Source organism: Melanotaenia boesemani, chromosome 2, assembly GCF_017639745.1.
Source record: "Melanotaenia boesemani isolate fMelBoe1 chromosome 2, fMelBoe1.pri, whole genome shotgun sequence".
NCBI classification, from domain to species: Eukaryota; Metazoa; Chordata; class Actinopteri; order Atheriniformes; family Melanotaeniidae; genus Melanotaenia; species Melanotaenia boesemani.
The window spans coordinates 18,449,045-18,468,893 of NC_055683.1; the positions used below are offsets into that span (position 1 = coordinate 18,449,045).

The 19,849-nt window shown below is 38.7% G+C and overlaps 1 protein-coding gene across 3 annotated transcripts; it reads left to right on the forward strand.

Annotated features, from left to right (window-relative positions):
• The first annotated feature begins 375 nt into the window (after positions 1 to 375).
• On the forward strand, positions 376 to 19,110 carry clcn7 (chloride channel 7). 3 transcript variants are annotated; one of them, XM_041971208.1, is made up of 25 exons: positions 376 to 612; positions 1,643 to 1,720; positions 2,938 to 3,003; positions 3,412 to 3,477; positions 3,664 to 3,796; positions 4,225 to 4,334; positions 4,703 to 4,783; positions 4,869 to 4,931; positions 5,633 to 5,716; positions 5,862 to 5,955; positions 6,778 to 6,842; positions 7,043 to 7,159; positions 7,403 to 7,457; positions 9,182 to 9,242; positions 10,483 to 10,624; positions 10,990 to 11,083; positions 11,627 to 11,799; positions 11,980 to 12,031; positions 12,130 to 12,257; positions 12,562 to 12,647; positions 16,061 to 16,193; positions 16,411 to 16,470; positions 16,568 to 16,744; positions 17,232 to 17,312; positions 17,433 to 19,110. In XM_041971208.1, exons 1-25 carry the CDS (start codon positions 508 to 510, stop codon positions 17,517 to 17,519), a joined length of 2,391 nt encoding a protein of 796 aa, XP_041827142.1. In that variant the 5' UTR covers positions 376 to 507; the 3' UTR covers positions 17,520 to 19,110. The 3 variants fall into 3 exon arrangements, with proteins under 3 accessions (XP_041827142.1, XP_041827133.1, XP_041827151.1); XM_041971199.1 differs by having other exon boundaries at positions 377 to 612; positions 2,935 to 3,003; XM_041971217.1 differs by lacking the exon at positions 1,643 to 1,720 and having other exon boundaries at positions 377 to 612; positions 2,935 to 3,003.
• The last annotated feature ends 739 nt before the right edge of the window (positions 19,111 to 19,849 follow it).

The following is a 19,849-nucleotide window of genomic DNA, read 5'->3' on the forward strand; positions in this document are numbered from 1 at the left end:
CCCCATTTCCCAAAAAGTTGGGATGCTGTGTAAAATGTAAATGTTGAAAAATAGACATTATAAAAATATGGAAAATATCAGCCCATTTGGATTTTGATGGTAGCAACACATCTAAAAAAAATTAAAACAGGGTGATGTTTACATGTTTACCAGTCATCATGCTTTACTTGTTACATTATAATAACCACTTTAGTTGTAATAATCAGGTAACTATTTCCTTAAATCTAGACCCTTTTTAAAAAGTAGTGTTTAAAAAAAGGGCTACATGTGCGACCCCTTTCTTTGTGCCCCTGTCTGTCCCTGGTCAAACTACAGTATGTTCAACCAGGACAACCAGCTCACAACGCGCCGAACACTTATTTTTGGCCCTACGCGCGAGCCTTACAAAGAGTCACGAGACACAAGAGTGATCATGGGGAGATGAGAAAGTAGAAGTTAACCAGCAAACAGCTGCGGTTAATGAAGGATTCGCTGACACTTTAGAGCAGCGATTTACAAGCGGCTACCATGGCTAACATTACCAAGAAAGTGTCGTGGTCCAGCCGAACTGACGAGTCCGCGGCAGCCGGGGAGGGGACTCCGCTGCTCAACGGCTCCGAGCAGCCCAGACAGGTAGCTAGCAAGGTGGCTAACATAGGCTAACAGCTGTTTCTATTGCGGCTGAAAGAAGATGCCGTGTCATGTTTTTGTTTATTCATCATTTTATTTTAATTAACCATTGTAAGGTTTTGTTGAGTCACGTTTTTAATTGCTGCACGGGCTTGCTGTTATTTTAAAACGTTTGCAACAAACATGGTGGTCATGTTTTCATGTGTTATGGCTAGTTTGCAGCTAGTTTGAGATGTAATAATAAGCTGTAACTGTAAGAAATTACTGAAATAGTTTCAGTTCATTACGTTCATGATGCACATACTTGGATTAAAATACAATTAACAATAATAGTTATGTTATAGTGACTTTTGAAATGCTTGTGCTTCCCATACCTCATTTGTTTACTATTTAAAACTATAACAGATTAGAAGATGTTGACACTTTTTATGCCAGGTAGAAAAGAGTTGCGTAATATGAAGCTCAAGTGAAACCATTAGATACAATGGTTTTAATTTCAGTTTAGAAAATACAACGTCCTTATTTTCATTAATGAAGGCATCAGGACTAGATAGTTACTTTCATGTGCTTAAAGACCACAGGTGGAACTAACTTGACTGCATATCTTTTAATTTGATCTATTCATGTGAGTTTTAATTCTCTTTTTTGTAGAAGTAGTAGAATTATTGGAAGCTACATACTAAGTCCAAAACTAAATACTGATGCCTTATTTGCGTAAGCTTAAAAAAAACGGACACAAATGCTTGTATTATTCTATTGAAGCACCTTCTGTTGTAAGTTGTATGTGAGACTATTGTGAACTCAGTTCTTTCTTTGAAGTCCCAAAAATAACAGTGAGTAAAAAGTGACATAAATAATTTTCTTCTGCAAAGAAAGCATCCTCAAGAGCTTTTGATTCAGTCAAACAATTTATATAACGGAAAGTTTTTTACTCCTTGGAAGCCATTAGGTTTAGCTCAAGAACAGTGTCTTGTTTGATATAACACATCCACATGGCCATACATATTTCTGTTACTGTCTGTGGTGTCTGTAGCTGTCTGGAGGAGGTACTACATTTCAGATAGGCAGATTCGACACGTTGGACTTGGAAGAGGAGATAACAACGGAGGAGGTAAAGTCTGAGCTTAAAATGCCATCACACTGTTCTTATGTCTTATATTCTTATTTAAAAGGAAGGCACTTCCTCTTAGATATGGCCAAAGTCTAATTTGGGACAGCTGACACAGACAACCAAAACAACCTAGTAACTGCTGACTCATATGGCGTGCTTAAAAGGCACATGTCTGATAGTTTCCACTGTGAAGCATTAGCAAGCAAGCAAATAATGAATTCAGGGCCCATGTTTGTTAATATTCATGTTCTTGACCCCTCAACCACTTGGTGCTTCAAGAGTCTGATAAGATGTAAAATAACATTAACTTTCCTTTAGATGATCATAAAACTCTTCCAGTTCAATGTAAAATGCATTGAAATTGTACAAAGGAGGTTGGATTTGTGTATAATTGTGTTGGCACATGTACAAGGAGTTAAAACAAAGAAAACACACACCTATAGACTCCCAGCTAATGCCAACAAATGCCAGTAGTTTCAGCACAACAGAGGATGGCTGCCTGAAGCTTGGTGGGATGTCGCATTGATTTCCTTCCATGACATAAACCATTACATGCTGTCCAGCTTTAACTGGCTGATGTGAATGTGACTCCCAGGCATGTGATTTGCTTCATTGTAAATAAGTGTTTTTGCAATGTGTTTAGTTTGTGTCTGGCTGTTTGAATGTGAGCTTCTTTGATTAGTTGGAGCTGTCTGGTTTGCTGTACAAATGGGCCATAGATGTGAGGCAGAGGCCCACTTAACATTGCATGTGAAAGGTACAATTTCTAATTTGCATGAAATTGTCTTGTTTTAGTGTCTTCACAGCTTGCAAAAAGCAGCATTTCCTCCAGGATTTGTTTATATATAAAAATAACAACATACAGAAAATAATCCCCCCATTTTTGCTTATTTTTTGAAGGTTTTTATAATAAATGTTGTGGAGGCAATGCTGCTTTTACCAGTCTCTGTATCTTTCGTGCCTCATAATCAAGGTAGCTGTTTGTGAATTAGTTTGTCAAACATGTCCTCTTTTCCTCAAAGTGACTTCTGAGTAAAAAAGATAAATATTTTCTGCTCTTTAAAATGCTTGTAAATTGTTTCTGCTCGCATATGTAGAATATTTGGTGTCAGTAATTCAGCTCCCAGCTCGGTGTTGTCCCTTACATGCCTCTAAGTAAAGGTCATAGGTCAGTGTTAGTGTGGTGACCTCTGTCTTTCATCTGTTCTTCACAGCAGGACTCTGCGAGGGGGCGGCCCAAAGAAATCCCTCACAATGAGAAGCTGCTGTCACTTAAATATGAGGTAAAACAAGTCAGATGGTTATAAAAAAAAAAAACTGGATTACACTCAGTTATTTCCAGAAATAAGTGATCCTTCGAGGATGGGACCATTTCAATTGTCCTATAGTGCAAGAAAAATGAAGAAACAAAACAAAAAAACCCTACAGGGGAATGCATTATAGGCCATGAAATCCAAACGCTTTGCTAAAGCAGCAAACAATAGCAGAACAATAATCCTTTTGATGAAATTGGCCTTGTATTAACACACATTTGATTTGCTCTCAAGCTGCGTACAGGAGCCACAGTTTTGTTCCATTTTCAGGATTTCTCTTTATCGTGAAGAGTAGAAGTTGCTTCCTAATAACTTGGCAAGGAGACTTTTTATGCATTAATCTTTAACTTGTTAATCTGTTTTAACTTGACATTATAGAGTCTGGACTATGATAACATTGAAAACCAGCTGTTTCTTGAAGAGGAGAGAAGGATGAGTTTCATGGTGAGCCGAACTGACATCGCCTCAAAATATGTCATCCTACCTGTACATTATACTTTATATACATTTATGTCCCTTCTCTCTCTTATCCTAATCTGATTTTACTTCTTTTGTTCTTCATTTCATCTCAATTTTTTTTCACTTGTACTGTTTGTTTTCTCTGTTCCCCCTCTTGGTTTGTGTCTTTAGGGTTTCCGCTGTCTTGAGATCAGCCGTTGGGTGGTTTGCGGTCTGATTGGCTTTCTAACCGGCCTCATCGCCTGTTTTATAGACATCGTGGTAGAAGAGCTGGCTGGGATTAAATACCAAGTGATCAAAGAGAGTATCCTGAAGATTTGCTACTGAATTTCACTGAAATCTGACAAATGTGTGAGCAAGAGGTAATTGGGATTTTCTGTTGGATAGTACAGAAAGAGTACAGAGTTTGAGGATAAATGTTTTATTGCTAACCTTCAACCTTTTGTCTCACATCAGCTGTTTTCTTATTTAACTTCAGGTCAGGAACTTTAGTTTGACCTTATTAATACTGCTCTGTACGCAGTTCTTGTATTAACAGGTTTATTGTTTTATCACCTTAATCATTTGCTAGAAAAGTACAATTTTTTTTGGTCACATACTTTGCTGTTTTCTTTCTTTCTTCTTTTTTTTTTTGCTACTTGTTTTAGTTTCCATCCCAATTATTATTACAGCCAATTTCAGCCATATCTTCTTACTATAACTGGACACTTCCTTGACTCGGGACCCTGTCAGACATTGTAAAGTTTACAGAAACAGGTGGCCTGTCCATCTCTCTCATCCTCTGGGCTGTCCTCAACTCCTCCTTTGTCATGTTGGGAGCCATCATTGTTGCGTTCTTTGAGGTAAGCTCGAAAGCAGAAATTATTTAGACGCTATGGAAGTTATCGTGGCATATGGTTTGCCTTTCTTCCTCATTCGTGTAAAAGCTGATATTAAAAATGTATGCCATTGAAGCTTTTTGTTCAGTCAGATTGAAACTGTACATATGAATGGAAGTGAAACAGCATTATTCATTCATATTCATTCATTCACTTCCAGACAGCGGAGGAAACACTGCTGCCCAATGAAGTTTCACTTCCATTCATATGTACTATTTCAATCTGTCTGGTGATAAGAGACACTGTAGTACTTTAAACCACTCTGTTTTCCACATTTCGTCTTGTCCTCTGTTATGTTATAACACTTGTTTTCTGACTCCTGTCGTATCCAGCCTATAGCGGCGGGAAGTGGAATCCCTCAGATAAAATGTTACCTAAATGGAGTGAAGATTCCCAGGGTGGTACGATTAAAGGTGAGGCACATAAACACACAACCTCTCACACACATATTAGTTAAGAGCTGCTGTTTTTCAACTTGATGTTGTTGTTTGCCCTCAGACACTGGTGGTGAAGGTTTGTGGTGTGATCTGTTCAGTGGTCGGTGGTCTTGCTGTTGGAAAGGTACACAGCTTTTTTTTCTTTTTCTTTTTTTTCTTGAAAAGTGAGGTGATGAGTAGAGATGCAACTAATGACTATTCTGATGGTCGATTAGTCACCGACTATTAAAACGACTAGTCGACCAATCGGATTATGTATCTCATGATTATTATAAATGGATCTTATTTCACTTTCAGCTTTGAAATCTTGCATGAGGTTGTTAAGTAAGTCCGACGTGCCTCCTCTTTAAATGTTCGAGCATTGCAGACGTACTTCCGTGGTACACAAGGTCCGCTTTACAAATCTGACATGCATTTAATTTATTTTGTAAGTTAAACGTCCCAGACTTTTAACGTTCTCTGCCACTGTTTTGCTCCCTAGTCCGCCACCATATTTTTCCCCTGGCAGACTTTATTGCGCATGTGCAACACTCAGCAGAGATAAAAAAAAAAAAGATGATGTCTCACTCTATATTTTTTTTTTTGTGCCGACAATAGTCGACGGCTAAATTCGTTGTCAACTATTTTATTGTCGACTATTGTCGACAACGTTGACTAATCGTTGCAGCCCTGGTGATGAGACTTGGGCTGTGGTTCAGCTCTATTAAAAAATGTTTCCTTTGGCATGCTAATGCAGTTTTTTTGGGGTGGGGAAGGGGGCTGTTTATTCCTTGTAAGCACAAACCCCTTACATACCTATTTTCTTGCTTGGCCACAATCCTACAGGAAGGCCCCATGATTCACTCTGGGGCTGTTGTGGCTGCAGGGGTCTCCCAGGGCAGGAGCACCTCCTTAAAGAGAGACTTTAAGGTCAGTTTCAAGTAATTTTCTGTCCTGTTTGTGTGTTGTACGCTCCAGTAACGAGTTTCTTCATTAGAAACATTGGTTAATTGTTTAAGTATTTGTGGCTCTTAATGATAAAAAAGTGATTTGACATAAAAGTATTTGTTTGCAGATATTTGAATACTTCCGGAGAGACACAGAAAAAAGGGATTTTGTTTCTGCTGGAGCTGCTGCTGGAGTTTCTGCTGCTTTTGGAGCACCAGTTGGTAAAAATACATTAACTGTCGCACAACCCAGTATAAAATGTGTTTTGTTATCATTCAGCTTAAGCTATACTGACCATTAAGTTGCTGTAAAGCCAGCGGAACAACTTGATGACTGTATGCCCAAACTAAACGCAAAGTATCTTTAAAAACAAAACTGTCTGGGAATTTTTGTCCTTAAGGTCAGTGGATTGTGATCAGTGGGCCAATAAGTTTTGACACAGTAAAAAATAGTTAATAATAAATAATTTCCATTTCAGTTCATAACATAACAGACTTGTTACAGAATGCTCATTTAGCTCATCACAGCCATCAAAAGTCATAAAAACAAAACTTATTTGAGAATTTTGTGTTAATTCTGTTAGAAGGGTACATTGTGCACTAATAACTAGCTATTAGCTAAATTAAGCTTGAGGTCTGCACTACAGTCTAATTCCCTCCTACAGACCAGAGGAAAGTTTGAGTTTACAGCAGATCACCAGAGTTTGCTTATTTCCTGTAAATGCTCCATCGGGTTAGCACTGTCATTGTGCAATTTTGGACTTATATTAGACTTTCAGAGTGCTAAGCAGCTGCTTGGAGGAGCCCATGGCTGCTTATGTTTGAGCCGAGGTTTGAGTCAAACAATGTAAAAAAAAAAAAGTTATTAGTTATTAGTAACGTTATTAAGGATCAGTTGATCTTCGTCACACAAACTACTCATAAAACAGAAATTTTAGACAAATGTATCCAAACCTGTGCACACCATTATACAGTTCCAGGTTTGCGTGATTTATTTTTCAAATGTTTGGGTTCCTGACTGTGAATTAAGTCGTTGTTCAACAGGTGGGGTTTTGTTCTCTCTGGAGGAAGGAGCTTCTTTCTGGAACCAGATGTTGACATGGAGGATTGTAAGTCATGCGGTTTTGTGTGTGACCATTATAAATTCACTATTAATGATCATAAAATGGGTTCAAGTAAATCAAATCAATATTGTTCCATCCAGAAATGTCATAAGAGAATAAAAGTGAAGTAAAATTGTTTTCTATTCTCATCTTGTTTTGTGCTCCCCTGACCCACAATCTGATCCTGCTTTCTTTCTCATCTTTAGTTCTTTGCCTCCATGATCTCCACCTTCACTCTGAACTTCTTCCTCAGTATCTATCACAACAAAACAGGGGATCTTTCCAATCCAGGTCTCATCAACTTTGGACGCTTTGAAAGTGAAGTAAGAAACTTAAATGAATTTTTATTTTTCCTCTAATGCCGTCTTTAACCCTGGTCCTCAAGGTGCACTGTTAACCAGCTGCAACACACCTGATTCAAATTAAAAGTGTCTCTATTAATCCCATTAATCTGAGTCAGTTTTACAGCAGGGGAACATCTAAAGTCTGCAGGACAGTGCGGCTTGAGGATCCCTGTGTAATGAATATAAAACATGACCTGTTCTTGCTTCTTTTTCTTCCTCCAGAGTATGGAGTACAACCTCTATGAGATTCCCTTGTTCATTGCTATGGGGGCTATTGGTAAGAGCTGGTTAACTTCTCTCAGTATGTGCATGGTTTCTTGACATAGTGAATTAAATCTAATATATATTGATCAAGATTATAAATATGATATTATTGACACATAAATCCAAAAACAACATTGTTGCATCTGCTACTGAATACAGTGAACAACAGCAGTTAGCCAAATCCAGTCAGATATACCATTTAAATGTCAAATGATCCAAAACTGTTTTTGCTTTTAATAATTGCAATACATTAAAGTTGACAACAAGAGTGTTTATGCTATTTGCCATCTAAAACAGGTAATGTAGAAAGGATTTAGTAAAAAATACACTTTCTAGAGTAGAAACACTGCAATAGAAGTTTAAGGAAAGTTTAAAAAGAAAGCTGATTTTTGAATCTAACTTAAGCAGACATTTGATTTTCATTCCACTTTACGGCATCAGCATCGTTTTAAAACAATCTGTGAACCCCAGAACTTCTCAAGCACTAGTCCCGTGCTCCATAACAGTCTGCATGCCAACAGCCTGTGACCATCAGAGCAACAATGGAAACAGAGTTGTAACAGTCATCACAAAATTTAGATTTAGTTTTAAAAACACTTACCCTACCAGTGAAAAGTTTAGACATACCTACTCACTGACTTTGAATGGGTACGTGTCCAACCTTGTGGCTGGAGCTGCAGCAACAGTAAAATGACTCCACAGATGGTGAAGGACTGCAGGATGGCACTTTGCCACACACATTAAAGGAAAGTTGCTTTTTAAACATGAACCCCAGCCATGAAATTTTCTGTAGATGTTTGTGAAGGGTGATATGAGATTACACAATTTATTGTGGAGATTTTTGCTCCAAACCTTGTAGTTAAACATCTAAAAGATTACCTTATCAGAAAAAAAGCAGATGTAGCAGCAAGTTGCTCAAAGTATTTTAGAAAGCAAGTCTATGTGTGTCCTGGTAAGAATTGCTGCTTCATTCTCTTTTCTGATGACTTGATGCATTCAAATGCATTTGCTATTGATACCAAAACAAAAATAGTCATCCAGGACCCTCATTTCCCATTCCCGGTGTGAACAAAACATGTCCACAAAGCACTTTTTGTGTCATGTCTTAAATCTTAGGGAGTCATTTGTTCCCTCCTTTGGATTTATTTGTAAACACATTTCCAGGATAGAATCTACCGCTGCGAAGTACGTGTGAGAAAAGCAAACAATGACTGAAGTGCCTTCACATTTTGCTGAACATTTCCACTGTTCATGTGTGAAAAGTACTCAAACTTGTTTGATTTGGAGGGTGTCTAACATTCTTTTCCTGAACTTTACCAGGACTACAGTGCGTAGTTCTAACAGTGAAGCACGGAGGTGGGAGTATGATAATGTTTTCAGTTTAATATTTGTATTGTGTGAGTATTAAAAGTGAAAAAGGGTACTTAAAAGGGTTTCCAAGTAAAGCCAGAACATCTTACTTAAACTGGTGAAATGTTTGCGTCCTTCATGTTAAGCATTGTTTTCTGTCATTAACAACAACAAAAGGAACACATAAATAAAAACCTCAGTAATAGAAGAAATTGTACTGGTTCATATTTTCTGTTCAGTAAATCTAAACTTTTAAGTTACACTGGACAAGGATAAACCCTCCTGTCACATGTCAGAGAAATCAGTTTTTCATCTGTAAAATGTTTAGTTGTTGAATCGATTGCTATTCATGTGATGCCCTTTTGTTCCCATCCCTTTGCTATTTAGGTGGAATTTTGGGAGCTCTGTTCAATATACTCAACTACTGGCTGACAATCTTCAGGATCAGGTATTCCTTAAAAAGGAAGAAAACACAAATACAACACCAAATTCCAACAAAATGTTCAAGTTACACATGATCTTAGCTTTGCAGGTGTAGTGTGACAGCAGCACATAGAATAAATGAAGCATGACTTATTTCCTTTTACCCTTTAAAACAGGGCGTGGTGATGGATGAGGTCATTTCAATAGAGTGCTAAAAATAGCTTTGGAGAATATGAACATCTTGTGATTTTAAGTGAGTTAAAAAAAAAAAAGTCCAAAGTTAACAGGTATGATCACTGGGACTTCCACAGCGGCATCTTCCTGGAAGGTGTGCAAAGCTGACTGATCATAAGAACTAATAGTAATATTATATCGAGAACATTCTTAGGATTTAGTTTTAGCCTTTTTAAGTTTGTTGATGAACACATGAACCCCTTTTTTTAAGTATTAAATTACTTGAGTTGTCTTGAAGTCTTCTCAACAGCTGCAGGAGACATGTTGACATCAGATTTATTCATGTAAAGTATAAATTATGAAAGAATCAAATCCAACTTTATTGATAAAGCCCTTTAAAAACAACCACAGAGGTCCAAAGTGCTGTACAGAAGAATAAAAGAATAAATCAAAAAACAAAAAAAACAAATCAATAAGACAAGTTAAAATATAAAATGCAGAGCTGCCATATTGCTCTTCAACTGTTGTTATTCTTAGTGTAGTAAGAAAAGATTTATATTTTTACTTACTGTAACTGTTTTATGCTTTATCACAATATACATCATCATGTATATTGCAGGCGCAGAACAGTGACGACCAGAATTACATTTATATTATAATCATAAAGTTACTAAAAATAATCTAATTTATTTGGGTTACAGTTATTTTAATGTTTTTTTTGTTTGAGTAAAGAAATTAATGACACTTTAAAACATTTAAACATTGCATTTTTTATGTGTTAAATTTCTTTTTTAAAGAAGACTTGTTTGTTGATGTATTAGGTGAAATGAGTGTTTCATTATTTCTGCTTTGTTCAGTCTTGTTTCCAAAAATATCTCCTCTCTGGAGTCTGTTTTTGTGTCACATCACATAACAGCCATTCCACTCAACATTTGTGGTGATATGGCCTGAAGAAACACCACAGCTTTGTTTTCCTCTCAGCTTTATTTTTCTTCTAACACTCACTCGTACATTTTCATGTGGGCAAATACACACTGATGTTGATATATTTATATGTGCCATCTTACAGAGCTGTGATTTGTGTGTGTTAGATACGTTCATCGCCCATGTTTACAAGTGATGGAGGCCATGTTGGTTGCTGCAGTGACCGCGACAGTGTCTTTCACCATGATTTATTTCTCTAATGACTGTCAGCCTCTTGATCAAGACCACACTGAGGAATATCCACTGCAGGTACACACAGACACGTGGTAACGTAATAAAGCTAAACATATGCAAAAAGTCTTGCCAGACACAAATGAGACGCCCATGTAGACTCAGATCAGGCGTTTCATTCTTAAAGTAAATCTTGCTTGTTCCCTTTTTTATTTGTTTTTGTTTTACTTGATCGTACGGTGTCTTTGTTTTTTTCTTTTCAATAAGTTTTATTGGCATCTGTCACAAGGACAACATTACTAAAGGATCTCACTCACAGTTTAGCATTTTAGCATTTTTAATAAGATTTTATCACAAGTATGTGATGCATTGTCATGATAGTTGGTTCCCAAATTTAATATTACCACTACATTTAAAGCATTATGGACTGCTTCTTTTTCCAGTTGTTCTGTGCAGATGGGGAGTACAACTCCATGGCAACAGCCTTCTTCAACACCCCTGAGAGAAGTGTGCGTAGCCTCTTTCACAATCAGCCAGGTAAAGCTGCATGAGCGCATGTATAAGCTGAAGAATTGTAGTATATAAAATAGGAATCATTGTGTTTTGTGTTTGAAAGTTCCACTGTAATCCAGTAGGATAGCATATTTCATCCCAATCTAACAGCTTTAAATAGTACAAATGATGGTCTCCTTAATTAACCTGGTTAAAGTGCTGTGAACATTGTGTGGATGGACTTTTTATTTTAATTATTAGTTTTTACTTTGCTATACTTATGCTTGATTTTAAATGGGTAGCTACGATTTAAATAGGTTTAAACAAAGCTGATTATTTGTCCTATAAAATACCGGCTTAGTTTCAGATTGAAATATAGTCTTTAAAAAATAAGGCCAAATTTTTGAGGCTGAGAGTAAAAAAAATTGACCGGACTTTGTTTACTTGCACGTCTTCCATTAGAATGAAATGACCCAGTATCCAACAGGGGGGGAATGGGGAGCGTGTGACAGAGATACAGGAAGCAAGTGTTCAGTGGGATGTCTCCTTTCTGAACACTCTGTTTATTATCTCTTCTGTGTTTTAAAGGAACGTACAATCCTCTGACGCTGGGTTGTTTCACTCTGACCTATTTCTTTCTGGCCTGTTGGACCTATGGCCTGTCGGTGTCTGCTGGAGTCTTCATCCCGTCTCTGCTGATCGGAGCAGCCTGGGGGAGGCTGTGTGGAATATTGCTTGCCTCAATAAAACCAGACGCCTCGGTCAGTACACAACACCTCACAGTTCCAGTTCGGAAATTGGCCATAGCCGACAGAGTTGGAACAACAAACCGACCAAAGATATCGTTGAGAATTTGATTTGTTTAGAAGATAAATACATGTGATATGGATGAATTTCCTAATTAACAAAATTGTAAGTGGAAATATTTTATGCTTCCATAGATCTGGGCTGATCCTGGTAAATACGCCTTGATTGGAGCAGCGGCTCAGTTAGGTGAAGAACTTTTAATCTTGCTTTTTTTTAAAATGAATAATTTATTATTTTGATAAATATTGTGTTTACTAAAAACTGTAATGCACTTTTCTCCACAGGGGGCATTGTGAGAATGACTCTCAGTTTGACTGTCATCATGGTGGAGGCGACCGGAAACGTCACGTACGGCCTTCCAATCATGCTCGTTCTCATGACTGCCAAGATAGTAGGGGATTACTTTCAAGAGGTAATTGTAGAAGAAGTGATGCTATCTTTGGCTCTTATTTATGTCAGTTTCCACAGCACAGAAATCAAAAGAAAAACCCTGTTTAAACTCTACGGACTAATGTGACAAAACTTCTATTATAGTAAATTTTTTTTTTTCATAAAGTCTGTTGTAACACATTTATTACTGAGTAGGAAAATAAAAACACTGGATAAAAGGACAAATATTCTCAGGATATTTGCTGTAATTGACAGGGCCATTTGTACCTTGTTAGTACAAAGCAGCAAAATGTTTCACAACTCTCTCTCTTTTTTTTTTTTTTAAGGGTTTATATGATATCCATATCAAGCTGCAGAGTGTTCCCTTCCTACACTGGGAGGCTCCCGCCACCTCCCACTGGCTCACTGCCAGGTAGGTCCTGTCTAACTTGTTCAACACGCACTTCACTTGATGTCATTTTTACTGGATGACTCATAAAAAGTATTTTTCACACAGAGGATTTGTGTAATGCATTTATAAGTAGCTAATTTACTTTTCTTACATTTAAATTTCTGCCATATCAGATAGTTTTTATTAGTGATTTTGATTTTTCTTTCTTTTTTTTCCCTTGTTTTTCCGTAAAGTACTTTGTGTTTCTTAGTTTTTAGAATCAAGAAGGGAAATCTGATGTAGCTGAGCTAGGAGCTACTTAAAATAGGTCACCAGAGGAGCAAAATGATCTCCATCCAAAATTACTTCAATCTCTAGAATTTTATAGTGGTTTGAGCAAATACTATAAACTACTTTTTTTGCCACGTCACTTTTATATCAGTTTGAATCTTTTGCTTCTATGTTCTGCTCCACGTCAGCGCATTTACAAACATCTCCTTCCATCTTCTGATTATCTGAGTTCATCAGGAGTTTTCAGGCTTGTTGGCGAACTCATTGCAGGAAAGATTTAAAAGATGCTAAATGTGCATTTCCAGGTTTTTCATTTTTAGATTAGATTAGATTAGATTAGATTAGACTTTATTATCTCACAGTGGAGGAATTCACTTGTTACAGCAGCTCTTGTTATAGAATAAAGTACAGAGAGGCAAAATAAGGTGAACATGCATCACAGCAAGAAAGTGCAATAGAAATTATTTACAAGTCTAAGAAAAGCAAAAATATGTACCGTTATAATATAAAGATATATATATATATATATATATATATACATATATACATATACATACATATATATACATACATACACACATACATACATACATACATACATACACACATACATTATATATATATATATATATATATACATATATATATATATACATACACACACACACACTACATCCATACATAAAAATAAAATAAAATATAACAACAACTTCACAGACTATATACATATTTACATGGTGATGGTGGGATATGAAGAATATGATGACATTGATAATGGGGGGTATTGCACAGTAAAATATAAATAAATATTACACAGTATTATGACTATACAGACAAGTTGTACAGTCTGACAGCAGTGGGGATGAAGGACCTGCGGTAGCGCTCCCTCCTACACTGAGGGTGTCTCAGTCTGCTGCTGAAGGAGCTGCTCAGCCCCCCCCCACAGTCTGGTGCAGTGGGTGAGAGGTGTTGTCCATGATGGATGTGAGCTTGGCCAACATCCTCCTCTCACCCACCTCTTCCACAGAGTCCAGCGGGCAGCCCAGGACAGAGCTGGCCCTCCTGACCAGCTTGTTCAGTCTCTTCCTGTCCCGGTCGGTGCTGCTCGCTCCCCAGCAGACAACAGTGTAGAGGACAGCAGAGGCTACCACAGAGTCATAAAATGTCCTTAGCAGCAGAGGCCTGCATACTCCAAAGGACCTCAGTCTCCTCAGGAGGTGGAGGCGACTCTGGCCCTTCTTGTACAGGGCGTCTGTGTGGTGTGACCAGTCCAGTTTATTGTTGAGGTGAACACCCAGGTACTTGAAACTGTCCACCCGGTCAATCTCCTTCCCCTGGATGTTCACCGGTGTGTGGGGTAGTGTCCTTCTCCGGAAGTCAATCACCATCTCCATGGTCTTACTGGTGTTTAAGCACAGGTGGTTGCGCTCACACCAGTCCACAAAGTCCCTGATGACTGACCGGTACTCCAGCTCGTTCCCCTCAGACACACAGCCCACAATGGCTGAGTCGTCAGAGAACTTCTGGAGATGACAGCTGCTGGTGTTATAGGTGAAGTCCGAGGTGTAAAGGGTGAAGAGGAACGGTGAGAGCACTGTTCCCTGAGGGGCCCCCGTGCTGCAGACTACCACCTCAGACACACAGTTCTGCAGACGCACTTACTGTGGCCGGTTGGTGAGGTAGTCGATGGTCCACGCGGCTAACTTTTCATCCACTCCAGCTCCTTCCAGCTTCCCCCGCAGCAGCGCCGGCTGGATGGTGTTAAACGCACTGGAGAAGTAAAAAAACATGACTCTCACTACGCTCCCAGCGGTCTCCAGGTGAGCCAGCGCCCTGTGCAGTAGGTAGATGACAGCATCATCCACCCCGATGTTTGGCCTGTAGGCAAACTGCAGCGGGTCCATCGCGGTGCACACCACGGAGCGGAGGTGACCGAGGATGAGCCTCTCCATGGTCTTCATCAGGTGGGAGGTCAAGGCGACGGGTCTGTAATGGTTCGGTTCCTTCGCGTGTGATATCTTAGGAACCGGAACCACACAGGAGGTCTTCCACAGGACAGGGACCTTCTCCAGGCTGAGGCTCAGGTTAAAGATGTACCTGAGCACCTCACAGAGCTGGTCTGCACAGGTCCTGAGCAGCCTGGGGCTGATGCCGTCGGGTCCTACAGCTTTTCTGTTCTTCAGCCGCATCAGTTCTCTCCTCACCTGGGCCGATGTAAAGGAGAGGGGGGAGGTGGAGGGCAGTGGGGGGCTGGTGGTCGAGTCCATTGGTGTGGAGTGGAGATGGGGGGTAGGTGAAAGTGGAGGTGAAGATGAAGGTGGTCGGGGGAAGGTGATGGTAGACGCTGGACTGGGGATGTGTGAAGAGGGGGGAGGGGGGGCAGGGAGAGTGGGGTTTGAATCAAATCTGTTAAAAAACAGATTTAAATCATTGGCCCAGCGCTGGTCTCCATCAGCTGTCCCTCTGGCACCGCTCTGTCCAAATCCAGAGATCTCCTTCAGCCCTCTCCACACGTCCCGTGTGTTCTTCTGCTCCAGCTGCTCCTCCAGCTTCTTCCTGTAGCTGTCCTTGGCTCGCCTGATCTTGTACTGGAGTTCATGCTGAACTCTCCTCTGCTCCTCTCTGTCCCCTGAAATGAAAGCCCTCTTTTTCTGGTTCAGCAGGACTTTAAGTTCAGGGGTCACCCAGGGTTTGTTGTTGGAGAAACACCGCACCCTCCAGGTTGGCACAGTGTTCTCCACACAGAAGTTGATGTAGTCTGTGATGCAGTGGGTCAGGCTAACTCAGAGTTGGTATATTGGGATTAGACCAGAAGAGCTGATCAGGAGACGTTGCCCAGCCACCCTGTATACACTGACCCATGGCAACGTTGATCTTCTGTAGTTAGAATATTGTAATTAAGTCAATAAATATCTAATGCAGAAGTAAATCAATGTAAACGTCATAATGTATGAATTTGAGACTCATCAAATCATTATGAATTTTTTTTATGTTGGAGGTATTTTAAATGATAGAAATTCATTTTTCTGTGAACCCATCCTGAGTAGCTTGTAAATTGGTTCTGTCGCCCCATAACTTTTCTTATTATTTCTTCATTTTGTCTATCATCCTCATCACTGTCCCTCTCCTTTTACACCCCTCTCTATTTTGTGCATGTTGTCCAGGGAGGTGATGAGTTCTCCAGTCACCTGTTTGAACAGGATCGAGAAGGTGGGAACCATCGTAGACATCCTTAGCAACACATCAACCAATCACAACGGCTTCCCTGTCGTCGTACAGGTTTCCAATAATGATGAGGTATGGTTAGAACGATACCTAAGATATGCAATTAAACACTTGATTTTTCTTACTGACTTAATGATACTTCTAGGAGGTTTAACTTTGAATTGAGTTGCACTGAATATGATTTTAATAATCCTAAAGGAAAATTAGATCAGGTTGATCTTGCAGGATAAGTACTTTTCATTCACTACACTGTTATATATTTTTTTTTTATCCTTTCCCTTCTGCTCAGCCGGAGAAACTCTGTGGCCTCATCCTCCGCTCTCAGCTCATCGTTCTTCTCAAGCACAAGGTAACATCAGTGACACCTGCAGCTGGTGGATACTGTGATGTATTGAGGCACTTCACACAGAATTACCCTCTTGTTATCTGTGGTTCTTTCCTGGCAGGTGTTTGTGGAGTTGGCCAGGTCCCGGCTGACTCAGAGGAAGCTCCAGCTGAAAGACTTCCGGGACGCCTACCCTCGCTTCCCCCCGATCCAGAGCATCCACGTCTCCCAGGATGAGAGGGAGTGTATGATGGACCTGACAGAGTTTATGAACCCAACGCCTTACACCGTTCCCCAGGCAACAGACATATTTTATAATTTTTTTTATTTCACTTTTATTTAACCAGGAAAGTCCCATTGAGAGATTAAAAACCTTTAAATGCTTTTGCAAGGGAGTCCTGGCCAACAGGCAGCAAAAAGTATCAATTACAACCAAAGTATTAATTACAACAATTAACAATTAAAATTACTTACAAATTAACAAAAACAGTCATATGTTAAAGAGGCTGTCTCAAGTGCCCTCAATCTGAATTTAAAGTCATTCTGTGAAATAAGTTCTGTTATAAATGCAGTAAAATCCAATAAAAAGAACTTAAACCAGAGACTCTGAGCAGACACTGCACATGCTGCCATCTTAGATTGCATCATTATCCAAATTTCCAGCAATGCTGCATATTCCCATCTCTTTTATGTGTTTGTCTCCTCCTTTTTCTCCAAAGATTTTCTCAGGATTTTTCTTTTTTTTTTATTAAAAGTTGGACTAAAGCAAAGCATTTTATTTACAGGAAACATCTTTGCCTCGTGTGTTTAAGCTGTTTAGAGCACTGGGACTCAGACACCTGGTGGTAGTAGATGATGAGAACAGGGTAAGAATATGCGTCTATGTTTCAGAGTCTCTTTGCCTCTCTATTACATTCACTTTGCTAAAGGGTGTGATAGTGATGTTTGTTGTGAAGTAACATTTTTTGGATTGTTATGCTTTGCAGGTGGTTGGACTGGTGACCAGGAAAGACTTGGCCAGATATCACTTGGGTAAACACGGGCTGGAGGAACTTCAACTGGCTCAGACATAGTACACACATGCACGCACACACCCATGAACTATAACCACCTGATGCCTCAGAAGCTGCCTACCACCAGCTGTGCAGCCACAAAGGATACCTTCAAGGCTCCAGATGTTTTTTTTTCTTTGGGTGATATAAAGAATAACTACTCTGTTAAATCTATGTGCGATTAGAAGGATTCTGGTTTGTAGTTTCTTCAAGACCTTTTATTATTTACTTTTTTTGTGCTGACTCATGACATGTTTAGTTTCTTATATTTATCCATTTTTCTTGTGGCTTCCGCATGTTTTGTGCCCTGTGGTCGTACATGTTTCCCAACCCAATTACATTTATCTGGGCCAAGTGACCCAATGACAGAATCCCTTTAAATGAAAGACACTTTGTGCATGATTTCCTCTTCAGCATTGAATCTTCACAGTAGCCTGATGTATGAGACGAATCCAGACTGCAGCAGCTGAGTGGCTTACACTGCTGTGGTTGAATATTTAAAGATGATTATGCCCCCTTCTTTTTTTTTTTTTTTAATGTTTGCAATCAAATTTGGCTAATGATTTTGTGAACCTGCAGGCAGTCACACAAGCTCACATATTGGCTTAGGCTACGATGTACATGCCCTGCACAATTATAAATCAAGTTTTAGTTGGTAAATGGAAACCTTTCTGCTTTATGACAAAAACCTTCACAACCCAGTCCCATTCTGCCTCATCTCCATCACCTTAACACTAGATAGTTACTTCGTTATGAAATAACTATAATAATCTGTTATGAAGATGCAGTTAAATAATAGTAATTGATTAAATATATTTTAAAGTGGCGGAGATGTGGGCTTTTGATGTCCTGCTACTGAATAGTGAGACATTTGAAGTGGTTTTCTTAGAAAAACGTGTTCATGTTCAGAGTTGGGATTTTATCTCACTGACCATGTAAAATTTTAATGTAATCCATGTTTGTGAAGCTTTGCACTGAGAAAATGCGGTTATTTATTGTTGTTAGTAAATGCTTGTTTTAATTTAAGATTAAGGGGATGGATTGAGCTCATGTATGGTCAGAGCCTGGGTTTTACATCCCACGATTCATCCTTTTTTGATGTTTATTATTAGGAATAAAGAAAATGCTTGAACATCTGTGCAGTTACAGAGTCATATCCTCCATCTGTCTTTCTGTTAGCTCTGTTGAGGAAGTATACACAAATTATGAGTAAAAACCAGCTTGCTTGTTAAACGTACGATAATTTTAAGTTATTTCTAAAGGTGTGCACTTTGATCTCCTACTGAAGAAAATTTTGAAGTTTTGAAGTTCCCAAAAGTGTCTTCCTTATGAAACTGTATGAATGTCTTTGAACAGATGTCCACACTGTTATCCAGAGATGCAGAATAGTTTTTTGATTACTTTGTAGATTTGACATTTCTTTAATAATCAGTGTTAGTTTTCTTTTTTTTTTGTGCACTTCATTTGGATGATTTAATTTTGTTTCCTACCTGATTTAGTTGTGAATGATGTAAAATAAAGTCAAGTTTTCTCTCTTTTATAACCACTGGATAAGCCTTTTGTGAAATAATAAAGTGGAAATCTATCTATTGTTAGATTTCTTTGTACATTTGATTGGTGTGTTTATGCTTCCCACAGTATCCTCCTCATCATTATCTAAAAGGTTCATTAAAACAGGATGAAAGGCAACATGTTTTCCCCCACAATCAAACCTAATGCACTTATTTAAATACAACACACAGCAAAGTCTTTTCAGTACAAAATTGAAATTCAAATGTTGATTAATAAACTTCAAAGCATTTATCCCAAATCTTATTCATATCAAGTTTTTTTAGTAGGTTTTTGAGCCATTACTTACAGAGATGACTAATAATTCATTAGCAAAGATTAGCTGCAATTGTTGAACCAAATAAAGCAGTCTTTACTCTTCCTGGATCAGGGATCTCAAATTCTGGTAGGTTTAGATGCTTCCCCAATCCAACACGCCTGATTCAAATTAAATGGATCTATAATTTTGTTACCAGCTTCTGCACAATCACTTATTAATTTGAATAAGGTGTGTTAAAGCAGGACACATCTAAAACCTCCAGGACATTGGCCCTCGAGGACCAGAGTTTGAGATCCCTGCCATAGAGGGATTTAAAGGTGGATTTGGTTTTGAACCTTTCTGAAATGCTACCACTTCAGTTTTATTGAACTTGATTAATAATTTAATTGTTTTTTGTTTAGATATAGAAAAGTTACATTTAATGCATTAAGAGTTAAAGGTGCAGTGTGTAACAAAATCAAAGGTCAGTGACTCCAGGTATTATTAAAAACTGTTGCTATCTAATCACTTTACTAAAATGACC